At 54.7% G+C, this 23,774-nt stretch overlaps 3 protein-coding genes across 3 annotated transcripts in view; all 3 read right to left on the reverse strand.

Moving 5' to 3' along the window:
- CD4 (CD4 molecule) overlaps positions 1 to 23,774 on the reverse strand; it is a 116,944-nt gene that overhangs the window by 26,535 nt on the left and 66,635 nt on the right. The gene's annotated exons all lie outside the window — the stretch shown is intronic.
- On the reverse strand, positions 8,561 to 14,513 carry LAG3 (lymphocyte activating 3). The gene is made up of 8 exons (XM_037514445.2): positions 14,176 to 14,513; positions 13,735 to 13,890; positions 13,082 to 13,408; positions 12,201 to 12,464; positions 11,523 to 11,798; positions 9,493 to 9,735; positions 9,080 to 9,210; positions 8,561 to 8,815 (listed from the first exon to the last, which is right to left on the reverse strand). The coding sequence occupies exons 1-8, from the start codon at positions 14,231 to 14,233 to the stop codon at positions 8,621 to 8,623; spliced, it is 1,650 nt and encodes a 549-aa protein (XP_037370342.1). The 5' UTR covers positions 14,234 to 14,513; the 3' UTR covers positions 8,561 to 8,620.
- PTMS (parathymosin) lies at positions 15,966 to 20,355 on the reverse strand. The gene is made up of 5 exons (XM_037514446.2): positions 19,969 to 20,355; positions 17,102 to 17,173; positions 16,914 to 16,992; positions 16,716 to 16,777; positions 15,966 to 16,540 (listed from the first exon to the last, which is right to left on the reverse strand). Exons 1-5 carry the CDS (start codon positions 20,011 to 20,013, stop codon positions 16,490 to 16,492), a joined length of 309 nt encoding a protein of 102 aa, XP_037370343.1. The 5' UTR covers positions 20,014 to 20,355; the 3' UTR covers positions 15,966 to 16,489.

A 23,774-nucleotide genomic window follows, 5' to 3' on the forward strand; every position in this document is an offset into this window, starting at 1 on the left:
CAAGGAAGAGGCAAGAACATGCAGCCCGATGGCAGAGGAAAGGAGTGAGAGAATTTTTTTTTTTCACTGCAAATGTCTGGCGGTGAAAACTACAATGTTTATTATATGGTTGGTGCCATTCCTTGATCGGTACTCAGGCAACAGTGATTCCAGGTTGCTTTTGCAGTGTAGTGACAATAGCAAATAATGTCCCATCATTTTTACAAAAATAGTACAAGTGGGGGAACCCCTATAAAGGATCCCAGGGACCCCCGAGGTCATACTGTAAGGAACATCTAGACCTTCAGTTGTCTCCCCAATCTGTTTCGTCCTTCTTTAGCAATAGAACCCTTAATTTTTTGCTGAGTTCATGACCTCTCAGATTTAAAAAAAATTTTTTTTAAAGATTTATTTGTTTTTGCGTACAAGAACTGGGGTACAGGCCAGAGATGCAGTTGGTGAGAGGATTCACCAGAGACAGAGTGGGGAACAGAACAGGCAGACTGACTGAAATACACTGCTGAGGGGAGCAGCGGGCAAGTCAGAAGACGTCTGCCTCGCCATGTGGGTTGCTCCCTGACCGGCTGGGGATCGAACTAGTGCTGCAGAGGCTGCGGATTGCTTCATAGTGCATTGCCTAACCCCTTGTGCCACCAGGGAGGCCCCGACCTCTCAGATTTAAATTATATTTCCCATCCTCTCTTGCAGTTGGGTGTGGTTTTGGTAATGGATATAATTGAAGGTTTTAAGGTGCAACCACCAGAGGAGGGGACATGTCCCTCCTCTCAGGCCATCCTCACCTTCCCACAGGATAGTATGCAGACATCCTCCCCATTGCTTTGGGTCAGCTTGCTTTTCTCATTGTACTACCTAGTGGGATCCTATAGGCACTTGAGTTTCTAACCTCCGATTCAGTCCAGAGGTCTCCACTGATTCATATATTCAACAAGTGTGAGTGTCTACCAGGCTCAAAGCACACTGTTGGGTGCTGGGGTGATGCCAAATTCAGTTAGCTAGACACAGTCCCTGCTTTAGCCTGTGACATGAAGCTAAACAAACAGTAATCCCATTACAATTGGACAAGTGTGACGAAGGGAACACAGGTGCCCTGGAGTGCTTCTCAGAGGGAACCTTATTTAAACTGGAAAGTCAAAAAAGATTTATGTGGGGGCCTCCCTGGTGATGCAAGGGGTTAAGTGGCAGCACTATGAAGCTATCTGCAGCCACTGCAGCACGAGTTCGATCCCCGGCCAGGGAGCTACCCACATGGCGCAGCAGACCTCTCCTGACTCGCCTGCTGCTCCCCTCAGCAGTGTATTTCAGTCAGTCTGCCTGTTCTGCTCCCCACTCTGTCTCTGGTGAATCCCCTCATCCCCCATACCTCTGGCCTATACCCCAGTTCTTGTACGCATAAATAAATAAATCTTAAAAAAACTTATTTTAAAAAACCCACTTACGTGGAAAGAGCAGGTCAAAAGCCTTGGGCTCTGCTACAAGTGAAAGCAAAGGTAACAGAATGAAGGACTAAATGAGGCTGAAGTTAATTTCTTACCTGAAAGAAATCTGGAGGGAGGTGATTCAGAGGTGAGAAGGTGGGCCTCCCTGGTGGCACAGGGGTTAAAGTCAGCTCTACGAAGCTATCGGCAGCCACTGCTGCCTGAGTTCTTATCGCAAGTGTAATTAATAGGCTCCAGTCAGAGGTTGGCTCTCAGAGAGAATTTATTATTATAGTTGTCACATTAACACTCAAGCTCAAACAGGTAAGCCAACCCAGTGATCGCAAGTACCTTTGACTGAAGACGGTAGACGCAACCTGTCTTCGCTGGCTGTTCCACCAAAGTGGAAGTCTCTAGGCTCAAGGGCCCTGAGTATGGATGGTCATGCAGGTTGTCCAGCCAATTCGTGGAGGGCCAAGTTGGGGAGTGAGGGGGAGGTTCAGGCTGGAGAGCAATCTGAAGTCCAAAGCATCGAGTTAGACTCCAGAAGAATAGCCTCCGGCAAGTCCTTCGCCTGAGCCAGTCTCTTGGAAACTGCTCTGAGTTTGCTTCAGAAATCCACTCCTTTTATATACCCTTATCAGGCTCAGACTCAGATACCATCTGCTTTATCAGTCTTTAACACTCGGGGTGTGGGCGCAGCCACTTTTACACTCGGTTCTCACAGGCACCTTAATATTTTTTAGTTTCACTTTGGTGCATGTATTTATTTATTTGTAAGCCTTTATATGTTCGTTGCAGTTCTATCCCCGGCCAGGCAGCTAACCCACATGGCGCAGCAGACCTCTCCTGACTCGCCCGCTGCTCCCCTCAGCAGTGTATGTCAGTAGATCTGCCTGTTCTGTTCCCCACTTTGTCTCTGATGAATCCTCTCAGCCCCTGCACCTCTGGCCTACACCCCTGCTCTTGTATGCATAAATAAATAAAAACAAATCTTAAAATAAAAGAGGTGAAAAGGTGAAGGAGCACAGCTAGGTACCCCAGCGGACTTTATATCTTGTTGCTGCTCTTTTCTCGTCCAGGATCTTCCTCTTCAGGTGACCTTCCTTTGCCCATGACCTTCTTCATAGGCTGAGAAGGCTACCAAGTTCCTCAGTTGAAATAAAGTTCCTTATGAAAAATCTCCCAATACCTTGAGCTGCTTCCCCCTTGGAAGCACTGACGCAAGAATAGAGAAATGATGAGGCGAGGCAATGGTGAGGATCTCCCAGGCTAATGCAGTGACCACGTCTGTTCTACTTAGCACTGTACCCTAGCACTCAGCAGAGTGTGTTGGGCCCAGTAGTCCCTTAGTACTTGTTGAATCTTTTCTTCCAATGGTAAATGCTATTGCTCTTGTTACTAAATTTGTTCTGGTAAAATATACTTGAACAATGTATAAAAATGAACAATGATGTAAAAAAATATTTTTTTTTTTGGTTTTTGTTTTTTAAAGAATTTACCACAATGGGGGCTTCCTTGGTGGTGCAAGGGGTTAAAACACAGCACTATGAAGCTACCTGCAGCTACTGAAGCATAAGTTTGATCCCCAGCTAGGGAGATGACCCACATGGTGCAGCAGACCTCTCCTGACTCTCCCGCTGCTCCCCTCAGCAGTGTACTTCAGTCAGTCCACCTGTTCTGTTCCCCACTCTGTCTCTGGTGAATCCTCTCACTCCCCCACCACCTCTGGCCTGTACCCCAGTTCTTGTATGCATAAATAAATAAATATTTTTTAAAAGAAAAGAAAAAGAAGAATTGCTTAAGGTCACAGATCTACTAACCTTAGCCCTAATGGGTAGAACTGGTAGGGGCAGTGCAATGTTCCTCGCCCCCACTTATCTGAGCTGCCTTAGACAGGCTCCTGGGAACTATGAGCAGAGCTGAGCAGCCAGGGGAAGCTCTACAATGTGGAAGGCAGGTAGGTTAAGGGAACTCCTCTTGTTACTGTGGAGGGATTAGACCTGGTACTGCTGGGAAAGAGATGTGGAAGGAGGCACTTGGAGGAGAGACATGTAGGAGAGACACATGGGTGAGAATCATGTGGGGAGGCTGATGATAGCAAACTTTAACTTGATTTGTACTTTGATTTTACTTCTTTTGTCCCAGACTTGCCTGGCTTCTTTCACCTCCTTCCTGTGGTTCTCTGCTAAAAGGTGCCTTAGACTTGTGGCAAGCCTTTGAGACTCAGCAGCCCCACTTTGTTGGGTTGTTTTTTTTTTTAAGATTTATTTATTTATTTATTTATACAAGCACTGGGTACAGTCAGAAGCATGGGAAGGTGAGAGGATTCACCAGAGCCAGAGCGGGGAACAGAACAGGCAGACTTGACGAAACACACTGCTGAGGGGAGCAGCAGGTGCAGCAGGAGAGGTCTGTGTGCCATATGGGACCCTCACTGGCCGCTGGGGAATGAACTGGTGCTGCAGAGGCTGCAGGCAGCTTCGAACAACCACTGCGCCACCAGAGGAGTCCCAGCAGCCCCACTTTGGCTGAGCATTTGCCTATGAAAGGAAGAGGATTTGGGGTGATTTATTGGGGAAAATATCTTCTCTTCCCTCCTCTATGTACGCTAGTTCTATTAAAGTGCTTTTACACTAAAAGCCTGCTTTGCCTTTATATGGCAAATGGCAGGACTCCAATTTAGAGCGTGAAAGATTGGGGTCCCTAGGCACCCCTTGGTCATGTGTTAACAGAGCTGGGATTTGAACTTACTTGCTTGGACCCCAGTCTCTGCCTTCTTCCCTCAGCCTTTGCATAAAGAAAGGCCAGGATGGGGCTTCCCTGGTGGCACAAGGGTTTAAGTCTCAGCACTATCAAGCTATCAGCAGCCACTGCAGCAAGAGTTCAATCCCCAGCCAGAGAGCTACCCACACGGCACAGCAGACCTCTCCTGTCTTGCCTGCTGCTCCCCTCAGCAGTGTATTTCAGTCAAACCACCTGTTCTATTCCCCACTCTGTCTCTGGTGAATCCTTTCACCACCACCCCCCAACCCCCATCGTACCTCTGGGCTAAACCCCAGCTCTTGTTTTCATAAATAAATTAAAAAATGAAAATAATAAAAAGAAAGGCCAGGATGATGGCTTAGCGATTCTTCTCTGGTAACAGAGGAGAGGGTGGGAGGTGCACAGCCCTCCTCTGGACTTTGAGGTTTAGCAACACCAAGATCTTTTGCATATGCCAAGTGATTTGTGCACTTCCAAAGCACATTCGCATACACTAGCACATACCAAACCCTTTTGGAAGGTACTGTTATCCTCATTTTACAGAAGAAGAAACTGAAATAAGACTAGCTACCCCAATCGTGGTGCATAGGGATTTCTAGAATTCTCCTGGTTCCCAGTAGAGTGCTATTTTTGTTGCATGTATTCTGTCTGCATGCTGGAGGATGGGGTGGAGGCCAAAAGGGGAAAAAGAGACAGGAAGGAGAGGAAAACTAGCATGGAGGCTGCTGACAGTGTGTAGAAGACCAGGCCAGTGCGGCAGGGGCAGGGCCTCCTGTGGAGTCAGGACGCCCCAGGTGCAGACCTGTGGTGGCCTCCTTACTTTACCAGAAACATTTGCAGCTGCACTGACACTGCAAAGGGGGTTGGGGGCAGGGCTGGGACATGGGGAAAGGGGAGGGGAGTCACAGAGTTTATTCTTTGGGAAGCTGAGTCTTGGAGGCTGACCCATGGCCACTATAGCCACATTCTCCCTAGTCCCATGACCACTTTCTGCAACCTTCAGAAGGTGGTTTCTGCCCCCCGCCCATTCCATGGAAGATATGACACCAAACTTCAGAGCCTAGTTTGGGCTCAGCCAGCTGGCACCTGCAGCCCCTTGGAGAAACTGTCACCCACAGAGTAGAGCAGAAAGAACTCATCCCCACCACACCCTATTCCCTTCAAAGGCAGAACTCCACCCTGGGGTAAGCCGGAGCAGAGAAACCTAATTTCCTTTGTGGGAGGGGTAGCTGTAGGGGCTCAGACCTGAACCATAGGACCTTTTTTTGGTGGGGAAGATAGGGCAGGGGAATTTGTGAGCCTACCTAAACCCCTGCTCTGCCCTGTGGTGATCAGAAGACCAGGTCCAGTGGGAAACGCTCAATGTGACTGCAGGCCTGAATGAGCACAGCATGGCTTCTCCCCTAACACACTTCACTTGGTCAGGCCCTTGACCTCCTGAACTTCTGGACAGTGGACGATGGAAGAGGCTGTCAGGTCTGTGGCAGGACCGAGAGTGGGGGTCCCCAGAGAGGCCTTCCCCTCTGTTGGCCTATCTCTCTCTCAGAACTATTCCCTCACTACCATCCAGCCATGATAACTAGGCTGCAAAATGGCCTCTGGGACTTCTGCCTCCTTCAGTTTGCTCCCTCATCTTGTCCCTCCCACACTGTTCTGTGTTGGTCTGTGTGACCAATAGAGCAAGGCAGAGGAATGGTGTGTCCGTTTCCAGGTTAGCTGATATTATAGCTTTTGTTGTTATGTTGTGTGCAAACTTTGAGGAAGTCTAGGTTGAGGGAAAACCAGAACTTCTGGCCAGCAGCTACCTGAGGGAAACTTCTTGAAAGCAGATGTCCCAGCCAAATCAAACTTTCAGATGACCACAACTCCATGTCTTGGTAGCAGCCTCACAAGAAACTCTGCTCCTCATCTAAACTGTTCCCGAGTTCCTGACCATGTGAGATTTTACATATAAATATTTTATATCTGTTATACATAATAGATAGATGATTTTTATACATAGTATATATATATTACATATAGAGTTTTAAAATACTAAGTTTGTGGGTGACTTGTTAGCTGGCAGTGGATGACCAATACACACACCCCTGCCTCTCAGCAAGGACCTCAGAGGATTTCCATCCAGTCCAAGGCCCCTTCTGAAGGTCCCTGAGCTCCCAGCCGTCTGTCCCCCCACCCCCTGCCCCAGAACTCCAGCCTGGAACCCTGGAGATGTGGAATGAATTAACCTAGTTCCCAGGAAGACCTCAAGAGGATGGAAAAGGGCCAGAGGCTGTCCTGCTGGATGGAGAATGGAGCTGGGGGGAGGCGCAGGGGCAGGGATGTGTCACCTCCCACAGAGGAGGGATGAGATTTACTGAGGGGAGTGCTGTGTGCACAAGCCCCCTCCTCTTCCTTCTGCCCATTCTCTTCTCTTCCTTAATGGGTGGCAGGACAAGGCAACCCTTCTCTCTATGTGTGTTCCCTTACTGCAGTAGCCTGGGGAAGTCCCCCACAGTGGCTGCTGAGTCCTTGACAAATATTCATAAACCCAAAGGGCATAGGATGTTACTTAACAGAGAAGAAAAATGCCACCCACAGAACTTTCCAGGAAACCCCTGGCCTGTTAAAAAATGGGGGCTTCCACTGCGGTTACAGAGAGAAGGGTCCTGTGGCATTGCTGAGGCGTGTCCTGGGTACTGGCAAAGGTTGGGAACGACACTCAGAGGCCTTTCAAAGGGACTCTGGGACTTCACCTTCCAGTGTGATCACCAAGTTGCCTTTGTGTGACACTGTTTCTCTTCCTGTGACAAGGCAAGTGTCTCCGTCATCCTAAGGCTCAGAACCTCAGGTTGCCTGAAAATGGCTCACTCTTTGGGCTTGGGAGAGTTCCATTCTCCCCTTTGCATAGAACAAAAAGATCCATCTTTGTCCTTGGTCCCCAAGGCTCACCATGCCTCCATGGGGTTAGGTCTGTAGCCTCAGGGATTGTCTGTGTGTCACTGTGGGACACCTGGCAGGCTCCCATTCTCTGGTAATAGTCTTCCCCTCCTGTCCAGGGGTAATGTTCCCTGACAGAGCTTTCTGTGGCCAAAGTCCAGAACTCTTTACACATTGCAGGCAGAGGTCTAGGTCCCCAGGCCAGGCCGTGGGGGTGCTGTGGGCTGAGGCTGTGTCTCAAGACTCATGCATGAGTCCCAAGAGAGAGACATGGGGGGTGGGGAGGGGGGAGGCAGGCTGTGGGTCTCCTGTATCATTCCAGACATGACATGAATGGGCCTGTTCCCACCTAGCCAAATGACTAATGAAGTACATCCATGCAGGGAGCACTTCTCAGCGTCAAAACCCTTTTATTACGTGATACTCAGAACAACTCACTTTGGTTGGTCATTATCATTATCCTATTTAATATCTTGTTGACTAGATGAGGAAACTGAAGCTCGGGGAGATTGGCTCTGATTCCAGCTGCAGAGGTGGGATCAGAAGGCAGGTCTCCTGACCCCCAAAGCTGCAAGAGCCAGCTGTCTTGCTGACTGTTTTTCCCCACACCCACATGGGGCCTTTGTTCACAGTGCTCCCCTTTGTCAGACTTGGACCATAACCTTGCCAGGACCAGAGCTGTGTGTCCTGAGGCATGTACTGTTCAGTCCCTTGCCTGGAGGGCGCACAGGGTATGTGACAGCTGCTGAAGGCAACTGTAAGCAGTCCATATCAAGAGTGCACCCCACAAAAAACGCCTGCCTGGGGGGATTTGGGGCCCACCTTGTCCCCTGCCCTATTAATCTCCCCTGGACTGCCAGGTGCCCGCCAGTGGTGTGACAAACAATGGCCACTGGGTGGCGGTGTGTTCTCATGGCTGGGAACAGACAGGTCATGGGCAGAAGAAAGTGGGGGTTGGGCATAGAAGGCAGGCACTTTAGTCTAGCCTGCCCAGAAAGGTTGCAAGACCCGATCTCCTGGAAAACGTGACTTGGCAGGGGTGTGTGTGTGTGTGTGTGTGTGTGTGTGTGTGTGTGTGTTGCTGTCAGAGGGTCAAGGATCCTGCTGAAGTGAAGCTGAGCATGGGGAGGGGTGAGGTGGGCCAGAGGGACAAAAATATAAAGGAAACCAGGGCAGTGAGCATGAAGCAAGCAGTGAGCATACCTGGGAGAGGGCTGGAGATGTAAGGGGTGAGGCCATTTTGCAGCTTCAGAAAAATGACTACTCACAGGACAGAAAGCAAGCAAGAGAGAGACCAAGGAAGAGACACAAAGAGGTCAGAGACAGAAAAGGGGAAGATGAAAGAGTCTGGTTAAAGAAAATAAATCAGAAGGTTCGGGTGAGAGATGGGAGCCCCCAGAGGTTGGGGAGAGACTGGAACCTCCACTGGGCAAGAAGAAGCCAGACTCAGGCTTGCTGCTAAATGGGGTTTATTTGGAAGGGGCTGCACGTGGAGACTGGCTGGTTTCCTCAGCTCCAGGTCAGGGCAGTTCTGGCTCCAGTGTGGCCTCCGGTACCAGTTCCGGCTCGGACTCTGGCTCGGACTCTGGCTCTGGCCCTGGTTCTTCCTGCTCCAGTTCCGGCTCTGGTTCTTCCTGCTCCAGCTCCCCTATCTTGCTCTGAGCTGGAGGTGGGTGAATGCCATGCTCCAAGGCCGAGAATCTTCTTGGGCGCCACTGAAAGAAGACAAGGAAACAATGATGGAGGGTGGGAAGGGAGCCAGGAAGACACAGAGTTCATCAATTCTTCCCCATCTCCCTCCCTTCCCCAGATGGTCCCAGGTCTTTTCTCAACCCCTTTTAGCTTCCCTTGGGTCCTTCAGGAATAAAGGATCCCTGGAGAACAAACACTTAGGAAAAGGGGACCCTGAAGGAAAGGCTGCCAGACAGCACTGAGTGCTGGGGAGAGGGAAGCCATTGTGGGTATCACTGCTAGATTACCTGTCTTCTCCAAACACGAAAGCTAAAGGCTCCAGCCACCAAAAGGAACAGAAAGAGGACACCGAAGATGAAGACGAGAGAAAGACCACCTGTTTTTAGGGTACCTGGGGTTCCCCAAAAGCGTTGAGGACCTAGGGAGAAAGTACAGGATTAGGGGTAGGATCAGGACTGAAAGGACTTTTTGCCACACCCTCAGAGTTTACATATGCAGACAAGGAGGCCTGAAGAGTTTAAGGGACTTGTCCAGGATCATTCAGCTATTAGTGGCAGAAGTGGGTCAGGCCTAGACTAAAACTGGAGATCAGCTGGTTGGAAAGAAAATGCGGGAGGTGTGGGGAGGAGGCCTGGAAGTAGAATCCAGGTGAGTGTCTACAGTTGGGTTGTGTCCTTTGGGGGAGGGGGGAGTTGCAGACCTGTGCCAGAGAGCTCAGTGAAGTACTCCGCTGTTCCAAGAAGCCTCTCCCCCTGGTACAGCTGGCACTGCCAGGGCTGGGAAAGAAGTCTGGTCTCCTGCACAGACAGCCAGGGTCCTGGGGAGCTCTTCCAAGACTGTTGGTCCAGAGGGCTCCAGACAAAGCGCTCCTGTCCAGATGCCGGAGTCACCTCACAAAGTAGTTTTCTCATGTTGTCAGGTAACTCAAAGGATTTAAGAGTCACTGGAAAAATTAGAGGGGAGATTTCTTTGGGGACACCTCCCCACCACGCTCTTACTTGAAACCATAGGTTGAACTCCCAAGCCTCAATGGCCCTGCATGCTGATTGGGTGAGACTGATGGGAAAATCAGGGTCATGGTCAAATAAATCTTACCCAGTCCCCAGACAAAGCTCTGATCAGATCATTCTACCTCTGAAAACCTTTCCAAGCTCCCTAGTAACTTCAAGACACTGTTTAGACTCAAACTTCCACGGGAAGAACGGTATAACATATATCATTTCAGTTTCTTGTGTATTACTTTCAATTCAAATGCTCAGAATTCCAGTATCATTCAGGTAACTTGACCCCCAGATACCTTGTACTTTTCTTGCCTCCACCACTTGGACATGACTCACATCAGTGCCTCCTGCCTAGAGGTGCTTCCTGAATGAATTCTGGCCCCCTTTCCAAACGTTTAGAGAACAGCGAATTGACCAACTGATCTAGAGACAGCATCCCAAAGACAAGATGGGCTTGGGGGGAGACAAAGGAGAAAGGGCCTTGAGCTGAGTGTGAAGTACGCCTGACTGGGGGATAGACAACTGAGTTGAGACCGCAAGGCTGGCGCTTCCCAGATGTGTGACCTTGGGAGAGCTCCTCTGAAAAGCGGAAGAGATAGTAACTGCCATGGAGCAGTCATGCAGACAGTGTGGTAAAATGAACCAAAACAGCTGGCCCTCAAGAAGACCCTGGACGGAAAGAACAGTGGGCTTTGGGGACTGATGATCTGGCTATGAAGGAAGTAGGGGGGCAGATTTCAGGGTGAGCAGGATACAAGTGAAGTTACCAACTGAAAGGCTAAGTCAGCAAGATGATTGGGTGTGAAGGAAAATGGGGTTCAGCTGGGCGTGGCGGCTCATGCCTGTAGTCCCAGCTACTCTGGAGGCTGAGGCTGGAGGATCGCTTGAGCCCAAAAGTTCTGGGCTGTAGCACACTATGTCCATCAGGTGTCCGCACTAAGTTTGGCATCAATATGGTGAGCTCCCAGGAGCAGGGGACCACCAGGTTGCCTAAGAAGGGGTGTACCAGCCCAGGTTGGAAAATGGGGTTCAGAATGAGACTGAGGGGTAGATATGATGTCTAGGTAGAACTAGCCAGCAAGCAGGTAAAAATCCATCATGGACCCTCAGGGGGTGTATCCTTTGTTCGTGTATCCATGTTTTCATTCAGCCGATATATTTTGCAGCCCCTAATATGTGCTGCTATTTATCGGTCACAGGTGAGTCCTGCAGACACATCAAGCAGTCGTGGCTGACCGTTGCCAATCAATACACGCATACTTTCTGAGAATTTTTTTGTTTGTGTTTGCGTTTGCTTTATACTGTCTTGGAAAGCCCTTGCTCAGTAAATATTTGCTGACCAAGGGACTGAAATTTATTAACTCCCAATCCAGGCCATTTCCTGTAACTTTAACCCCAGCCCTGGCCCCAAAGTGGACGAGGATTCTAGAAATATATCCCACTTCTTGGAAACCATTCAAACTTTTGCCATTTCTCCTTCTACCTTCTCAGACCCTCCTGAAATTCAGAACAGGGGAGTCCCTTAGACATGAGTGGAACGTTTGTCTGGTGACTCAGGGGAGATTTTCAGTTTCATTTTTTTATATGGGGGTGAGAGAAGAAGGGGCCACAAGGGGCAACCTCTGTGACATGCGCCCAGTGGCCTGGCATCATGGGTAGACTGGCCCAGCTTCTGGGCCTGGTCTAGCTCCCCTGGGATGCAGCCACTCCTTTCCCACCTGGGGCTGACCTGTGATGACTGCCAAGGTGATGGTGGCACTGAGCTGCTGCCTCTGCAGATGGACGTGGCAGGTGTAATTCCCGGCTTGGGCCTGGCTCACAGAGTCTAGGCGAAGGGCAAAGTTGCCGCTGTTTCCAGTCACCACAAGGTCGGGGTCTCCGTTGGGAGGGGTCCACTTGGCAGTGAGGGGAAACTGGCTCCCCACCCCAGGAGGCAGGCGGCAGGGCAGCTCTACCTCAGAACCTGCTGCAGCATATACTGTCAGAGGCACTTGGGGCTCCAGACCTGGAGAAAAAGGAACCCCAAGTTAAAACTGAGAGGAGAGGTGCATAGAAGCTGAAGAACTGGGTCTGCAGGGAAGGAAGGAAGAAGAATGAAGCAGGTGGTTCAGAAGAGTACAGGGGACACAGTAAGGTGGAGGAAGTGAGGATGCTCAGAAGCCCCAGAAGTAGGCTGGAGCAGCAGAAGACCAAAGGCCAGCAAGTGAGGCCAAATGGCCAGGGGTAAAGCTCAGAGAGAAGGCAGCAGAAAGCCCACAATAAGAGAAAGGGTCCAGACATAGAGGCCCAGAGCAATCACTGGTGGCAAGAGCTGCCAAGGACCTGTTTGGGGACCTATAAGGCAGGCGGAGATGATGACAGGAGGAAGGGGTTGTGGTCCAGTGTGAAGGCAGACTGGAGGAATTACCAAGGACAGTGAGGTCGTGTGTGATGGAGACACTGGAGCCATCTCTGTAGGTGAGCAAGCAGCCCCACAGTCCAGAGTCCAAGGCGCTGACTTGGGGCAGGAAAAGGAAGCTTCCAGAAAAATGGTGATGAGGGGACTTCAGGACAGGAGCTCTGCCTGGGCCTCGGAACCAGTGTACAGAGGCTGGGAGGTCAGGGCGACTGAAGGAGCAGTTGAAAATGACCCAATCATTGGTCCTGAGAGGCCCTGGGGGGGTGGCAGTCACTGTGCAAGGACAAAGAAGTCTCCATGAGCCCCACCTGAAACATCTCCCTAACACAGTGGGCCAACTAAGCTGGAAGTGCCTGGAAACTAGGACTGCACTGTAGATGTCTTTGTCTCCTGAAATATTCTCCCAAACCCCAGCCCAATGCCTGTTACTTGGAAGTGCTCAAAATGGATGCCCAGAACTCTGCGGCCTCCTTTCTCTGTCTCCAGTTTACTTGGCGTGGGCTACCCTAACCTTTCTCCAGGTCTTTCCTGAGGAGCCCCATGAAGCCCACTCCCTGAGCTACCCCAGTCTGAAATGAATCATTCTAGCCCTTCACGCTCCCTCCCCTCCCACAAAGGGTGCCTCCCCTCCACCAGCCTGGCACTCCCGCTGCGGGTGGGGGAAGGGGACTTCAAGGGGCGATACTATCTCTCCTTAAGGCCCTCCTCCCATACACGTGCTTCTTTCGGGGGCACCTTGCAGCCGCGCTCACGCTCCCCACCTCCTTCCGCTCCCCTCTAGGAGCTGGGGCAGGGCCTAGAGCACGTCCTTAGCCGGCACAGCTGCTGCCCCAGCCCTTCCTGCCCCGGGGCGGCGGGGTACGGGGCTCCCTCGTCCCACCTCTACCTACTCGAGGCCCGGCCCACGCGCAGATGGAGGTGGCAGGTGAAGACGCGGTTGCGGCCCGGGTCCCGGGGCCGGTGCCGGTCCCGTAGGCGCACCGTGGCGCGATACTCGCCGGCATCGGCGCGCTGAGCCGGGCGCAGCCACAGCGAGAAGTCGCCGCGCTGGAAGCCCCGCTCTTGCAGCTGCACGCGAGGCTGCAGGGGCGGCCTCCCGCTGCGCAGGCCCCCGGGAGTCAGCCTCAGCACGGTGTAGCCGCGCGGCCTCCGCCCCAGGCGGAGGGCCGGGGGAGGGCTGGGGGCAGCACCGAGTGGGTCCCTGGGAGGAAGAGAGGAGAGACACTGAGACATTCCTGGGGGGAAGATGCAGCCCAACCACACTTGGAGGATGAGGTAGCCCACCCAGAGGGAAGCTCCCTTGACCATTAGGGGTCCCCAGCCCCAGCCCCTCCTGCTGGGTCAGCACCAACCACCACTGGGCCCGGAGAGACGGAGGGCCCTGTGGGATGCAGATGCCTGGGGAGCAGTCAGCAGAGGAAGAGTGCATAGTGGCAGGTGAGGCTGAACCTGGCTTTCTGACAGCTCAGAGAGTGGACAGAGAAGTGGGTTTCCAGTGGCAATACGATGACTGCTGGTTTTGGGGGGTCTATTGCCCAAGTTTGGGGTGCATACCAGTCTGGGAAATGATGCCAAGTGACTTCTGTTTGCAGCCGGCTGAGATCCTGGAGGGGGATGGTGGAGTTGCACGGGAGCTGGGCAGGTGCCCCCTCCTCAGCCCACACCAACTGGACCTCTGCCCCCGGCGCTGGAGCCCCCACTGGGGAGGAAAAGAGAGAGACCAAGGGGAAGAACCATGAGCCAAGACATTTAGGAATAGAGAATAAACTTCAGAGTCTCCAGAAGGAGAAGCGGCTGAAGAAGGCCCTGGGGTCCTGCTCTTTCCCTTCAAGGGGAGACTGTAGTTGGAAGGACTGCCCTGAGAAAGGCATTTGAAGAATCGACTGCACTGCCAAGGACCTTGGGATCTGTGCAGTCTGAGAGAAGACCTGACTGATCCCCTCCTGTGCGGTGAGCCCCCCACCCAAGGTCAGCCCCATCTTACCTGGAGCCACCCACAGCAGTTGCACCAGCAGCAAGACCAGGAACCGAACCTCCCACATCTCCCCTTAGGCCTGGGTCGCAGGTCACACAGAGCCGGCCCAAGGGAAAGAGGTCAGAGAGGTTCTGCAGAGGGCAGTGGAGGACAGGAATCTAGAGGAAGACAGGAAGGGAAACCTGGAGAGAGAAGAGCTGAGGCCAGAATTCAGAGGAAAGTGGATCCCATCAGGCAACCCCCCCAAAGTGGGGTGGTGGCTGGGCAGTAGCAGAGAACAGAGTGGAGGCAGTGACTGTCTTGAGCTGGGAAGCTGGTCTGCTGCTCCAGAGCCCTTGCCCCTGTCCTTCTGCCTTCCCCACCTTCCCCACTTCCCCTCCCCGGTTGCCCCCCCACACACCCCAGGGCTCACAGTTTCGCTTCGCAGTGGAAAGTCTGAGGGGGTTGATTCCCAGCAACGTTACCCTACCCTGTGGTGGCGCTCCCCTTGTTTATTTCCTCAGCCCTGGGTGTCCCCATCACCCTCCTCCTCCACCGTCCCCACCCTCCTGATTCCATTTCTGCCTGGAAGGGCCTGCTGGCCCATCTCTAAGCTGCATCCCAGCCCCACCATTCATTTTATTCTCTCCTTGGCAAGTCTCTTTTGATATTCATCCCTCCCAAGTTGCTCCTGGAGTTCCACTGCTCTTGTAGACCTGCCATCATCCTCCCTTCACTGACACCTGGGAATAAGGTGGACAGGAAGCTTTACCATACCCTAAAAGATGTCAGGTCTGAGGAGGGTCACCCCGTATCTGGGGGTGGAGTGGGAGAATACCTGTCTTGCATTGAGTCTTTACTATCTGCAAAGCACTGTATCAGACATTTAGCATGTAGTGACTGGTGAAATCTAATATTATCCCCCCATTGTACAGATGAGAAAACCGAGATAAGGCTCAAAGATGAGCTTGTCAAGATCAAACAGCAGGGGAGTGTGACGACAAAACTGCGTGCAAATGTAGCCCTGACTCTGGGTGAACTATGTATAGATATTATATGAGTGGTGTCAATGAGTCACACACACCCCTCCAGCTCAGACGCTCATTTGCTCTAGAGAATGGTAGTGTCAAAGACACACATACACACATGCACGCACGCACCCCTCCAGCTCAGACCCTTGCTTGCTCAGGGGCTTCCCCAATCCAGAGATTGTGAAGTAAGAAAAAGGGCAAGGTTGAGACAGAAAAGCGCAGAAATCCTCCAAGATATCAAACTGGAGAAAAACTGAAGCAGAACTAGGAAAGGAAACCAGAGACTCTTACTCCCCACCCCACCTTGGGAACCACCAGCAGCCCTGGGGAACTCTCCCCTGCCTGGTCAGCTCACCTCCTAGACCAGAGGGTCATGTTTGATGCCAGGCCACTCTCGCTGTCACTCTATGTGTGTATGTGTGTGTCTGTGTGAGGGTCTAAAAGAGTTGACCCAGGCCAACCAGCCCTCTCCCACTTCCTGTTCCGGGGCTGTTTCTTTGCCGGGTTCAGCACAACAGGGTCAGGAGCTTTCCACTGGGCTCAGCAGTGTCTAGACCTGGTGTGGGCCAGCAGAAGTGTGTTTTGCTAGGGTGCGGTATCCCTAAGAACCCAAAAACAGGGTGGAAATCAGCTCTCAAAAGGCTGCAATCCCTGTCCACCTCTGGAGTGCTGATTTTATCTTCTTAAGTGGATGGTGGTACTTTTTTATAGGAGAGATCCTGACAGAATGAGGGGGTCCGCCAACGTGCTCCTTCAAGACCCCTTCCATTACATTGACTGCCCCTCCCCCCCCAAAGCAGGAGACAGGTTAAAAACAGAAGCGCGACCGTTTCTTTATTAAATTATACAAAAAGGGAGGGGAGGGGGGCAGCTGTGGGGCTCGGCCCCAACCCTGGCCCCACCCCGGCCTGGCGCTGTCTGAGAAGGGGATCTGAGGGAGACCCAGGGATCAGGCAGGGTAGGGACGGGCAGGACATGAGGCTGGGATGCAGAGGTTAAGAAGGAGCGGCTATGGCGGAGAGGTGGGCTTGGCTCAGGGAAGGGAGGAAGAGAGCAGGGAGAGGGCAAGGAGCAACTGGGGACCAGCTGGGGAGCTCAGAAGGAGCAGGTTAGGAGGTGGAACAATGGCAGTGAGGATGGAGGGACAGTGACGGAGAGGCAGAAATGAGAAGGCTGGGGAGGAGGAGGAGGGTGGCAGCTCTGGTTCAGGGCCCAGAGCAGGCAGCCAGGTGAAGAGTGGGTGCACTTGTCTGTTCCCACCCCCACCTCCAGGCCCTGAGGGGCCTCCCACCCCCAGCCCATTGGCAGGGGGCTCATGCCGATGCCCCATTTTCTGTCTTCTGCCGCTTGGGATCCGCTTCATCCTGTGGAGAGGGAGAGTTGGGGTAGCTGTAAAATGGGAGAGGGGATCCCCCCATCCTAGCCCAGCTCCAACCTCCCCCTCCCGTGTACCCCCAGGGATCTGGGTCCAAATCCAAAAGGGCACCCAGCCCCTGCAGGTCCCCTGGCAGCCCTTCGGGGCCCACACCCAGCCCAAACCTCCTCTTCAGCAGCTCTTTTCAGCGCGGGCCCTTCATCATCCTCCTCTTCTTCTTCCTCATCTAAGGGGCCAGAAACAGATCATTGGGGAAGGGCAGGGAACTCTGGGGAGACCCCCTGTGGTTGCCCCAGCCCTGCCTCAGGTCCTCAAACCCACCCTGACAGTTCCCTGCAGCCCAGCCTCCCTGCCCTCCCCACCTTCTTCTTCCCCTTCATCCTCCTCCTCTCCATCCTCGGCAGTTTCTTCTTCCTCCTCCTCAGCTCCGTTCTCCTCCTCCTGTGGGGACCAGGAGCGGGACAGAGTGAGGCTGGCCCTGTGGCTCCAACACCACCACCCGCCACTGAAGGAAGGGTTCTGGGCGGGGGATGCAGGAGACCCTCCGCACCTCCACCACTTCTTTCTTTCGCTCTTTCCGGCTGGCTTTCTCCTCCACCTTCTCTTTCTTCTCCTTCAGGTCCTGCAAGGGAGAAAGAGGTCACCTTCCTCTCACCACAAATGATCTGCCGCCCCTACGTCCCTCTCACCCCCGTTCTCCCTCTTCTGCAGTGAGCAGTGGTGTGACAGGCAGAAGGTGGCCACAACTTTAAAACAAACAGAGGCCCCAGGGTCCTTCAGGCCACAAAGGGATTGAGGTTACACACCTCCATCTCCAAGCCTCCAGGGAGGAAAAAAGTGATGAGGAAAGGGGAACAGGCGGCCAAGGTAGCCGCTCACCACCCCCATCAAGTTCTTCCAAACCTCACTGGCTGAAGAGTTCAGCTCAGCAAAGCAAATCCCCTCCATCTGCTCGGAGCCTGGGGCCCCACCCCCTCGTGGTCCCTGCCTGCTTGGTCTGCCCTGCTAGGCCTTTTGTCTACCTCTGGGGCCTTTTCCTTAGTGCTCTCTCCTGGGCATCCCTCCCAGCTTCACAAGCCTTTGTCTCTCTCTGCCTGTGTCCCCTGAATCCTCAGGCTCCTACTTGGCCACATACTGCAGGAATAGGGAGAGCCCCCTAGCACGATTCCTGGCACCCCTCCCACTTTTTCCCACTCCTATCCCAAAACAGTTTAAGTAATTTCCTTCTCCTTATAGGCCATGGAGTGCGCACTGGTGTCGTGGCAGGATAGCTTCCAGGGGGAATGTAGGGAAAGGAGGCTAAAAGGCACATGGAGGGAAAGAGGATCACATGTGGCAGATGAGAGACCAGGACGGAGTCTGGCATGAGATGGGGGAGGTACCTGTCTAGAAGACCCTCCTACCAACGTTCCCCTCTCTCCATCCAGAGCCCAGGTAGATGCTCCCCAGCCAGTCCCCTCTCTCTGGACACCACACTGGCCCTTCCAGTTTCGATTCCAGGCCTCTCCCAAATCCACAATGGGCAGGCACTGAGTGACACTGGGGTGGCTCTGGGTGATCTGATCTGGTGTTGGTGTGCAACTGTGTGTATCTGATTCCATGTGGATGGAAGTTTTCTGTGCAAATCGATCTCTTTGGGAGGGTGTGTCCTCGTTGGACCAGGACTGGGAACAGAAGAGGTAGCTGGTGCAGAATGGCTGGCCAGGAGCGACACCCTATTGCTTTGCCCCTTTAAGGGGAGCACAGAACACCTGACCCTGTCACTTACTCCAGGTTTCTTCTTCCCACTCCTTTGCTGTCCTCATTGCTCTGCCACATGGTAGGCATGGCATTTTTACTACCTGGTGGGCTTTTCCTCCATCCTGCACCAGCCAGGAGAGCCAGGGGGTTGTCAGCTGTGTGTGTGTGGGGCGGGGGGGCACAGCACCAGATCTGTGTAACTTGGGCCTGAGTTTCTCATCTGGGCTAACGGAGGAGGAAAGAGTGCCAGGGAGGCAGACGACCAAGAGACCAAAGTCCAAGGGGCCGGGCCCTCTCCTCCCCTGTCCTGCTGGTCACTGTCCTTCCATGATCCCTTTCCAGGAGGGTATGTGACCCAGGTCTGTGCTAAGCAGCTCTCTGGCCTCATTTACTCAGCACAGGCACACGCACTGACACAGGCTGACACCGATTCACACACAGCAACAGAGGAGCGCCCACGCGACCCGGAGACACATGGCCCGGTGTTTGGGCATCCTGGCACACACTCCAAGACAGCGCAAGAACACGGCGCAGCCGCTCGCACTCACAAAGCGGCAACATGGCTCCAGATCACCTACGTCTCCACATGCACACATGTAACTGACACGGGCAGTCCCACACACTCACTGCATTTCAGACATACAAAGACACCTACTCAGTGAAGTCACATGCCAGCGCACAGCCAGCCCACCGGAGGGCCACACGGCACACCTAGTCAGATTTCCACACACAGCCCCTTTCTCCGCCACCTTTAATCCCACCCGTGTGCCCTTTTCACTTCCCAGGCCTCTGGGAGACCTCTGTGACCGCTCCTCAGCAGAGCCCCCCCCCCCCAAGATCGGGCTCCCAGCCCCCAAACCCTGGCCGAATTAATTTCCCAAAGCGACATTCAGCAAGTTCCCTAGGGAAATTAGAGGAAGGCTGGCAGAGAGGCAAGGGCGAAGGGATGGGGCCAGGCAAGGGAGCTGATGAGCGCGAGGACCGCTCGGCGCAACGCCGCGCAATGCTGAGCCTCTACCTTCGCCTTTCCAAAGGCTATTCCCTCCCCGCTTCTGATTTTTAATAATTCAAGATTCTCTGAGTGTGGGGAGGGACGGAGGTTTATGGAGAGGGCAGAAGGCTGGAGGCCGGTGGAGAATGTACAGAGGGAAGGAGAGGAGGGAACGAGTAAACGGAGCCAGCAGCCGTCCGGGGAGACGGCCGAGCCCCGAGGGGAGGGGCCGAGAGTAGCCTCCCGGGCGCGTCCTGTTTACACTTGAGGCGCCCCCGCCGCTCGGGGAGGGAAGGTGAGCGCCGACTGGAGGCCCGGGGAGAGCGCGCGCGGCGCGGGGCCCGGGCCGGGGCGGCGCGGAGCGGAGGGCGCGCGCGGGCCGCCGGCCGGGCAGGGGCGCGCGGGCCGGGCCGGGCCGGCGCGGGGTGGGGGCGCGGCGCGGCCGGGCGCGGGCCGGGGCGGCGAGGCCGGGCGCCGCGGCGCGCCGCCGGGGAAGCTAGAGGGCGCTGGCGGGAGCGGCGCGGCGCGGGGCAGGCAGCGCCAGGCTGGGCGCGGGGGGAGGGCGGAGAGGGTCCGCCGGGACCCGGCGCCGGGGCAGCGTGGGGCCGTCGGGGGCGGCCGGGGGCGCCGGGGCGCGCCGAGCCGGGGTCGCGCGGGGTCGGGGCCGCCGCCGTCTCCGCCCGTACCTTGGCGCTCAACTCGGCCGCTGCCTCCACGCTCTTCTCCGACATGGTGCCGGGGCCGGGGCCGAGGCTGGCGGGGAGCCGGGGTCCCGGGGCCGGGACGGAGGGGCCCTGGACGGCGGAGGGTGGCCGCGGCCGGAATCTGGCGCGGTGGCGGCGCCGGCGGCAGCGGCAACGGCGGCCGCTCAGCGAGCTGGGGCTCTGGAAGAGGCGGCAGAGGCGCGCGGGGTGGGGCGGGGGTGGGTCCGGAGCGGAGACCCGCAGGGCTGCGGCCGTCCGGAGGGCGGGCGGAAGGGCGGTGCGGGCGGTGGCCGGCGCGCTCCGGCCGCGGTCGCTCGGTCCTCGGCTCGCCGCCCCCGCACCCGCAGAGCTGCCGCCGACCAGCCGCTGCCGCCCCCGGGAAGGGAACCCGCTTATAAAGGCGGCGCTGCCCGACGGGAGGGGCTTCCCAGGGGTGGGGCAGGCGGGAGCGGGGAGGAGAGGCGAGGGGAGGGGGATGAAAGCGGAGGTTGGAGAGGTGGGGATAGGAGGAAGAAAGCGAGGGGAGGGAGAGCGAGAGCGGCGGGAGGGGGACCAGACCAGGAGGGGGAAATGGAGAGACTGACGGTCGCGGAGAAAGGAGTGGGGCCAGGAGGTGGGAAGGGGTGGGGTTCCTGCGGGGAGGGACCTCTCCAAATACCGACCTACTGCCGGCGAGCGAACGTGGAGTCTGTCTTTTGGGGGCGGGCTGGAGGGAGGGCCAGAATCCTACTGACCCCCCAAAAAGCCTTGAGATTTTGCCAAGGGATGGGGGGGGGGAGCAGATGGAAAGGCTGGGCAGGTATTTGAGAAACCAAAAGCTTAAAGAAAAGGAAGAGGGCGGGGGAGCTACTTCCACATGGCGCTGGATTTCCCCTCTCTCGTCTGTGTCTACATTCTCAGGGTGGCCTTGGGAGAGGATGGGAAGGCAGAGAGGGCAGCCCATCCTCTGTCCAGCCTGAGGCTGACATTTGTGATCCCTGCTGGGTTCCTCCCTTCCTGGCGCGCTCTTGTGATCTGAGCGGAGTCAGAGGCCCTCCGGTCTGCATCTTCCATATTAGATCGCTCTTCACTCGCCTGTCTCTCCTCACTTCTCTTTGCCTGATCCTTGTAGTTTTCAACCCTTCTCGCTCATCTGTACCCAGACCCGTCCCTCACCACCGTTCACCTCTCTCATCGCCTGTCCTCTCTTCGCCACTTCTCGTTTCCACTTCCACCTTCCATCCCTCCTTATCTATCCCAGACAACTGTTCTTGGCATATCCAGTCCTTCACCTGGCCCTAGACCCTTAGCTAATTTCCTCTTGTTTATGTCCCTTATTTTTCACATTTTCCTTCTCCCTGAGTCTGCTGCCACCCCCCCACACACACACCCCCCCCCCCGCAACGTTTCGGTCTTATATTTGCCTCCTAAAAGAGGGCCCAGGTCTGGAGTACCAGCCCCACCCTATCCCAGGCATCCTCAGTCTCAGTATCTTTGGGTCATTTTGAAAAGCTTGGGATTTCAGAAGCAGACAAGACCTGGGGAGTCTAGAAGGGTCAGGAAGGTGGAGGGAGTGGAACACGTGGGTTTGAGAAAAAGATGTCTTGGGTCTGTGTGCACTTCCATATTTGTCATTCTCACTAAGCATCTTTTAAAATCATTTTCCTAATAAAAAAAGACATACATGGATCTGCCATCATCATTTAACGCTGAATGTTTAAATACACCACCTTTGGGGCCCTTGGTCTACACACCTCCCAGTTTCTTTTTTCCGACTTTTCTATTAGTTTCTCATTCTTGGCCTCTTCAGAAATCTTGGAGCCCCACCCAGATTTTTCCTCGCGGAACTCTGTCCATCTTTTCCTGAGATCTTCCCATCTTTCCCTCAATCTGTGTCTCTGACTCACTTGCTGATGTCTTTACGATCTCTGACCGACTCCATCTCTGTCCCCTCTTGCTTCATCTCCCTCCCTCTCCCCCCCCCCCCCCCGACTCCCACCCTCCCCGGCCCTCGCAGTCTCCCGGTCTCGCTCCCTCCCGTCAGTCTCTTTCCCCTCCCTCCTACCCTCCTTTCCTCTTCCCTCCTCTCCACCTCCCTGTCCCGCCTGCTGTCTCGGACACCCTGCTGGGCTCTTACCCTGTTGCCCTGGTAACCACCCCCCACTCCGGTCACCTCCACTCCCCTCCCCCTTCCAATCACCGCCACCAACAACCTCCATCCACCTTCCTCCTATTTTTCCTGAGAGCCAATAGGAACCCTGTTGCCAGGTGGAATGCTCATTTGAATCAGCCAATCCAGAGGCCTAACTGCTTGTCCTGCCTTATATGGGGATTTGAGGAGGGCCACTCCCCCCACTCCAGCCCCACAGGGGACCAGCCCCTCCACTGTCCTTTTCTCCCCTCCCTGGGAGCGCCAGGGACCCTCCCTCTTACCCTGCTGGAAAGGTCTGGCCCCCTATTTCTCCAACGGGGACCCCCAGGGTCAGTGGGGGTGGGGGGCGGTGGGGGCCGGACTGTGGGCCGGGCCTCAGGGCCGGGGGTGGGGATGAGGTGTGATTAGGGAAGGGGAGGCGGAGGGAGCCGGGAATTTTGCCCAGGGAGGGGTGTCTGGGAGCGGAGGCAGCTGCAGTGGAAAATTCCAGGGAGAAGGAGAGGCAGAGAATGGGAATCCTGCCCCAAGGCTCAAGGGAGCGCCTTGAGAAGCGAAGAGTTTGGACACTGGCGTCCACAGGGACCACGGGACAAAGATCCACGAGAGGCCCCGGGCTCGCGTCCCAGCCCGCGGGGGAGACGCGCCCCGTGGCCGTCCCTGTCTGGTTGGACAGCGGCCCCGTCTCCTGGACTCTTAGTTTCATGAGAAAAACGCTGGACGTGAGAAGAGATGAACCGGGAATGAGTGGGAAGTCGAAAGCCACCTCCATTGTCCTTGGGGTTGGTCTCCCCGCCTCTGGAGCCGGCAGTGCCCAACTCTCCAGCCTGCGGCTGCCCTGCCCGGGGCACCGCTGAGGCCTTGTGGAGGCTTGCCCGTTCCTCGAGCTCTTACTCCACAGTCTGAATGAGAATGTCTCCTAGTAGTTGAATGGGGAAACCCGTGCTTCTTACACATTTTCTGAAGGTGGCAAAAGGAGGCCAGGTGAGAACGAGGGAAGCCTGAGCCGCCCGGAAACCATGACTTCCAGCTCGACGGCCTAGACATGAACCTCGCCACAGTGTGGAAGGCGTTCGATTCTAATTATTTCCATCTCATTCTTAAGTGAATTCTCCCTCTCTGGCTTCCTGGGTTTTTTTCAGTTTGCCTGTTTATCTACTAAGCAGGTTTTCGTGAGCAGTTCAGTTGGACTGTGAACTGCTCACCAAAACCTAGGGATCACAAGGGAGGGAAGGAAAGTTGGACCTGACTTTTCCTTTGCTTTTCAAAAATGTGTCTTTGGGGGCCTCCCTGGTGGCGCAGGCAGTCGAGCAGAGCGCTGTGAGGCTGTCTACAGCCTCTGCACTGCGGGTTCGGTCCCCTCTGGCATCGTTGCTACCCACACATGGCACAGCAGACCTCTCCTGTCTTCCCCGCTGCTCCCTTCAGCAGTGTGTTTCAGTCGGTCTGCCTGTTCTGCTCCCCGATCTGTCTCTGGTAAATCCTCTCACCCCCCACACCTCTGGCCTATACCACGGGTTCTTGTATGCATAAATAAATAAATCTTTAAAAAAATGTTTTTTAAATAAAAATGTGTCTTTGGGGGAGGGAAGTAAATAAAAATTTATCTTTCCAAAACTCACATCAGTGGAGATTTGAGAGGAGGTGGACTCCTACAAAG

Source organism: Talpa occidentalis, unplaced genomic scaffold (assembly GCF_014898055.3).
Source record: "Talpa occidentalis isolate TD23 unplaced genomic scaffold, MPIMG_talOcc4v2.1 talOcc4.16, whole genome shotgun sequence".
Lineage (NCBI taxonomy): Eukaryota > Metazoa > Chordata > Mammalia > Eulipotyphla > Talpidae > Talpa > Talpa occidentalis.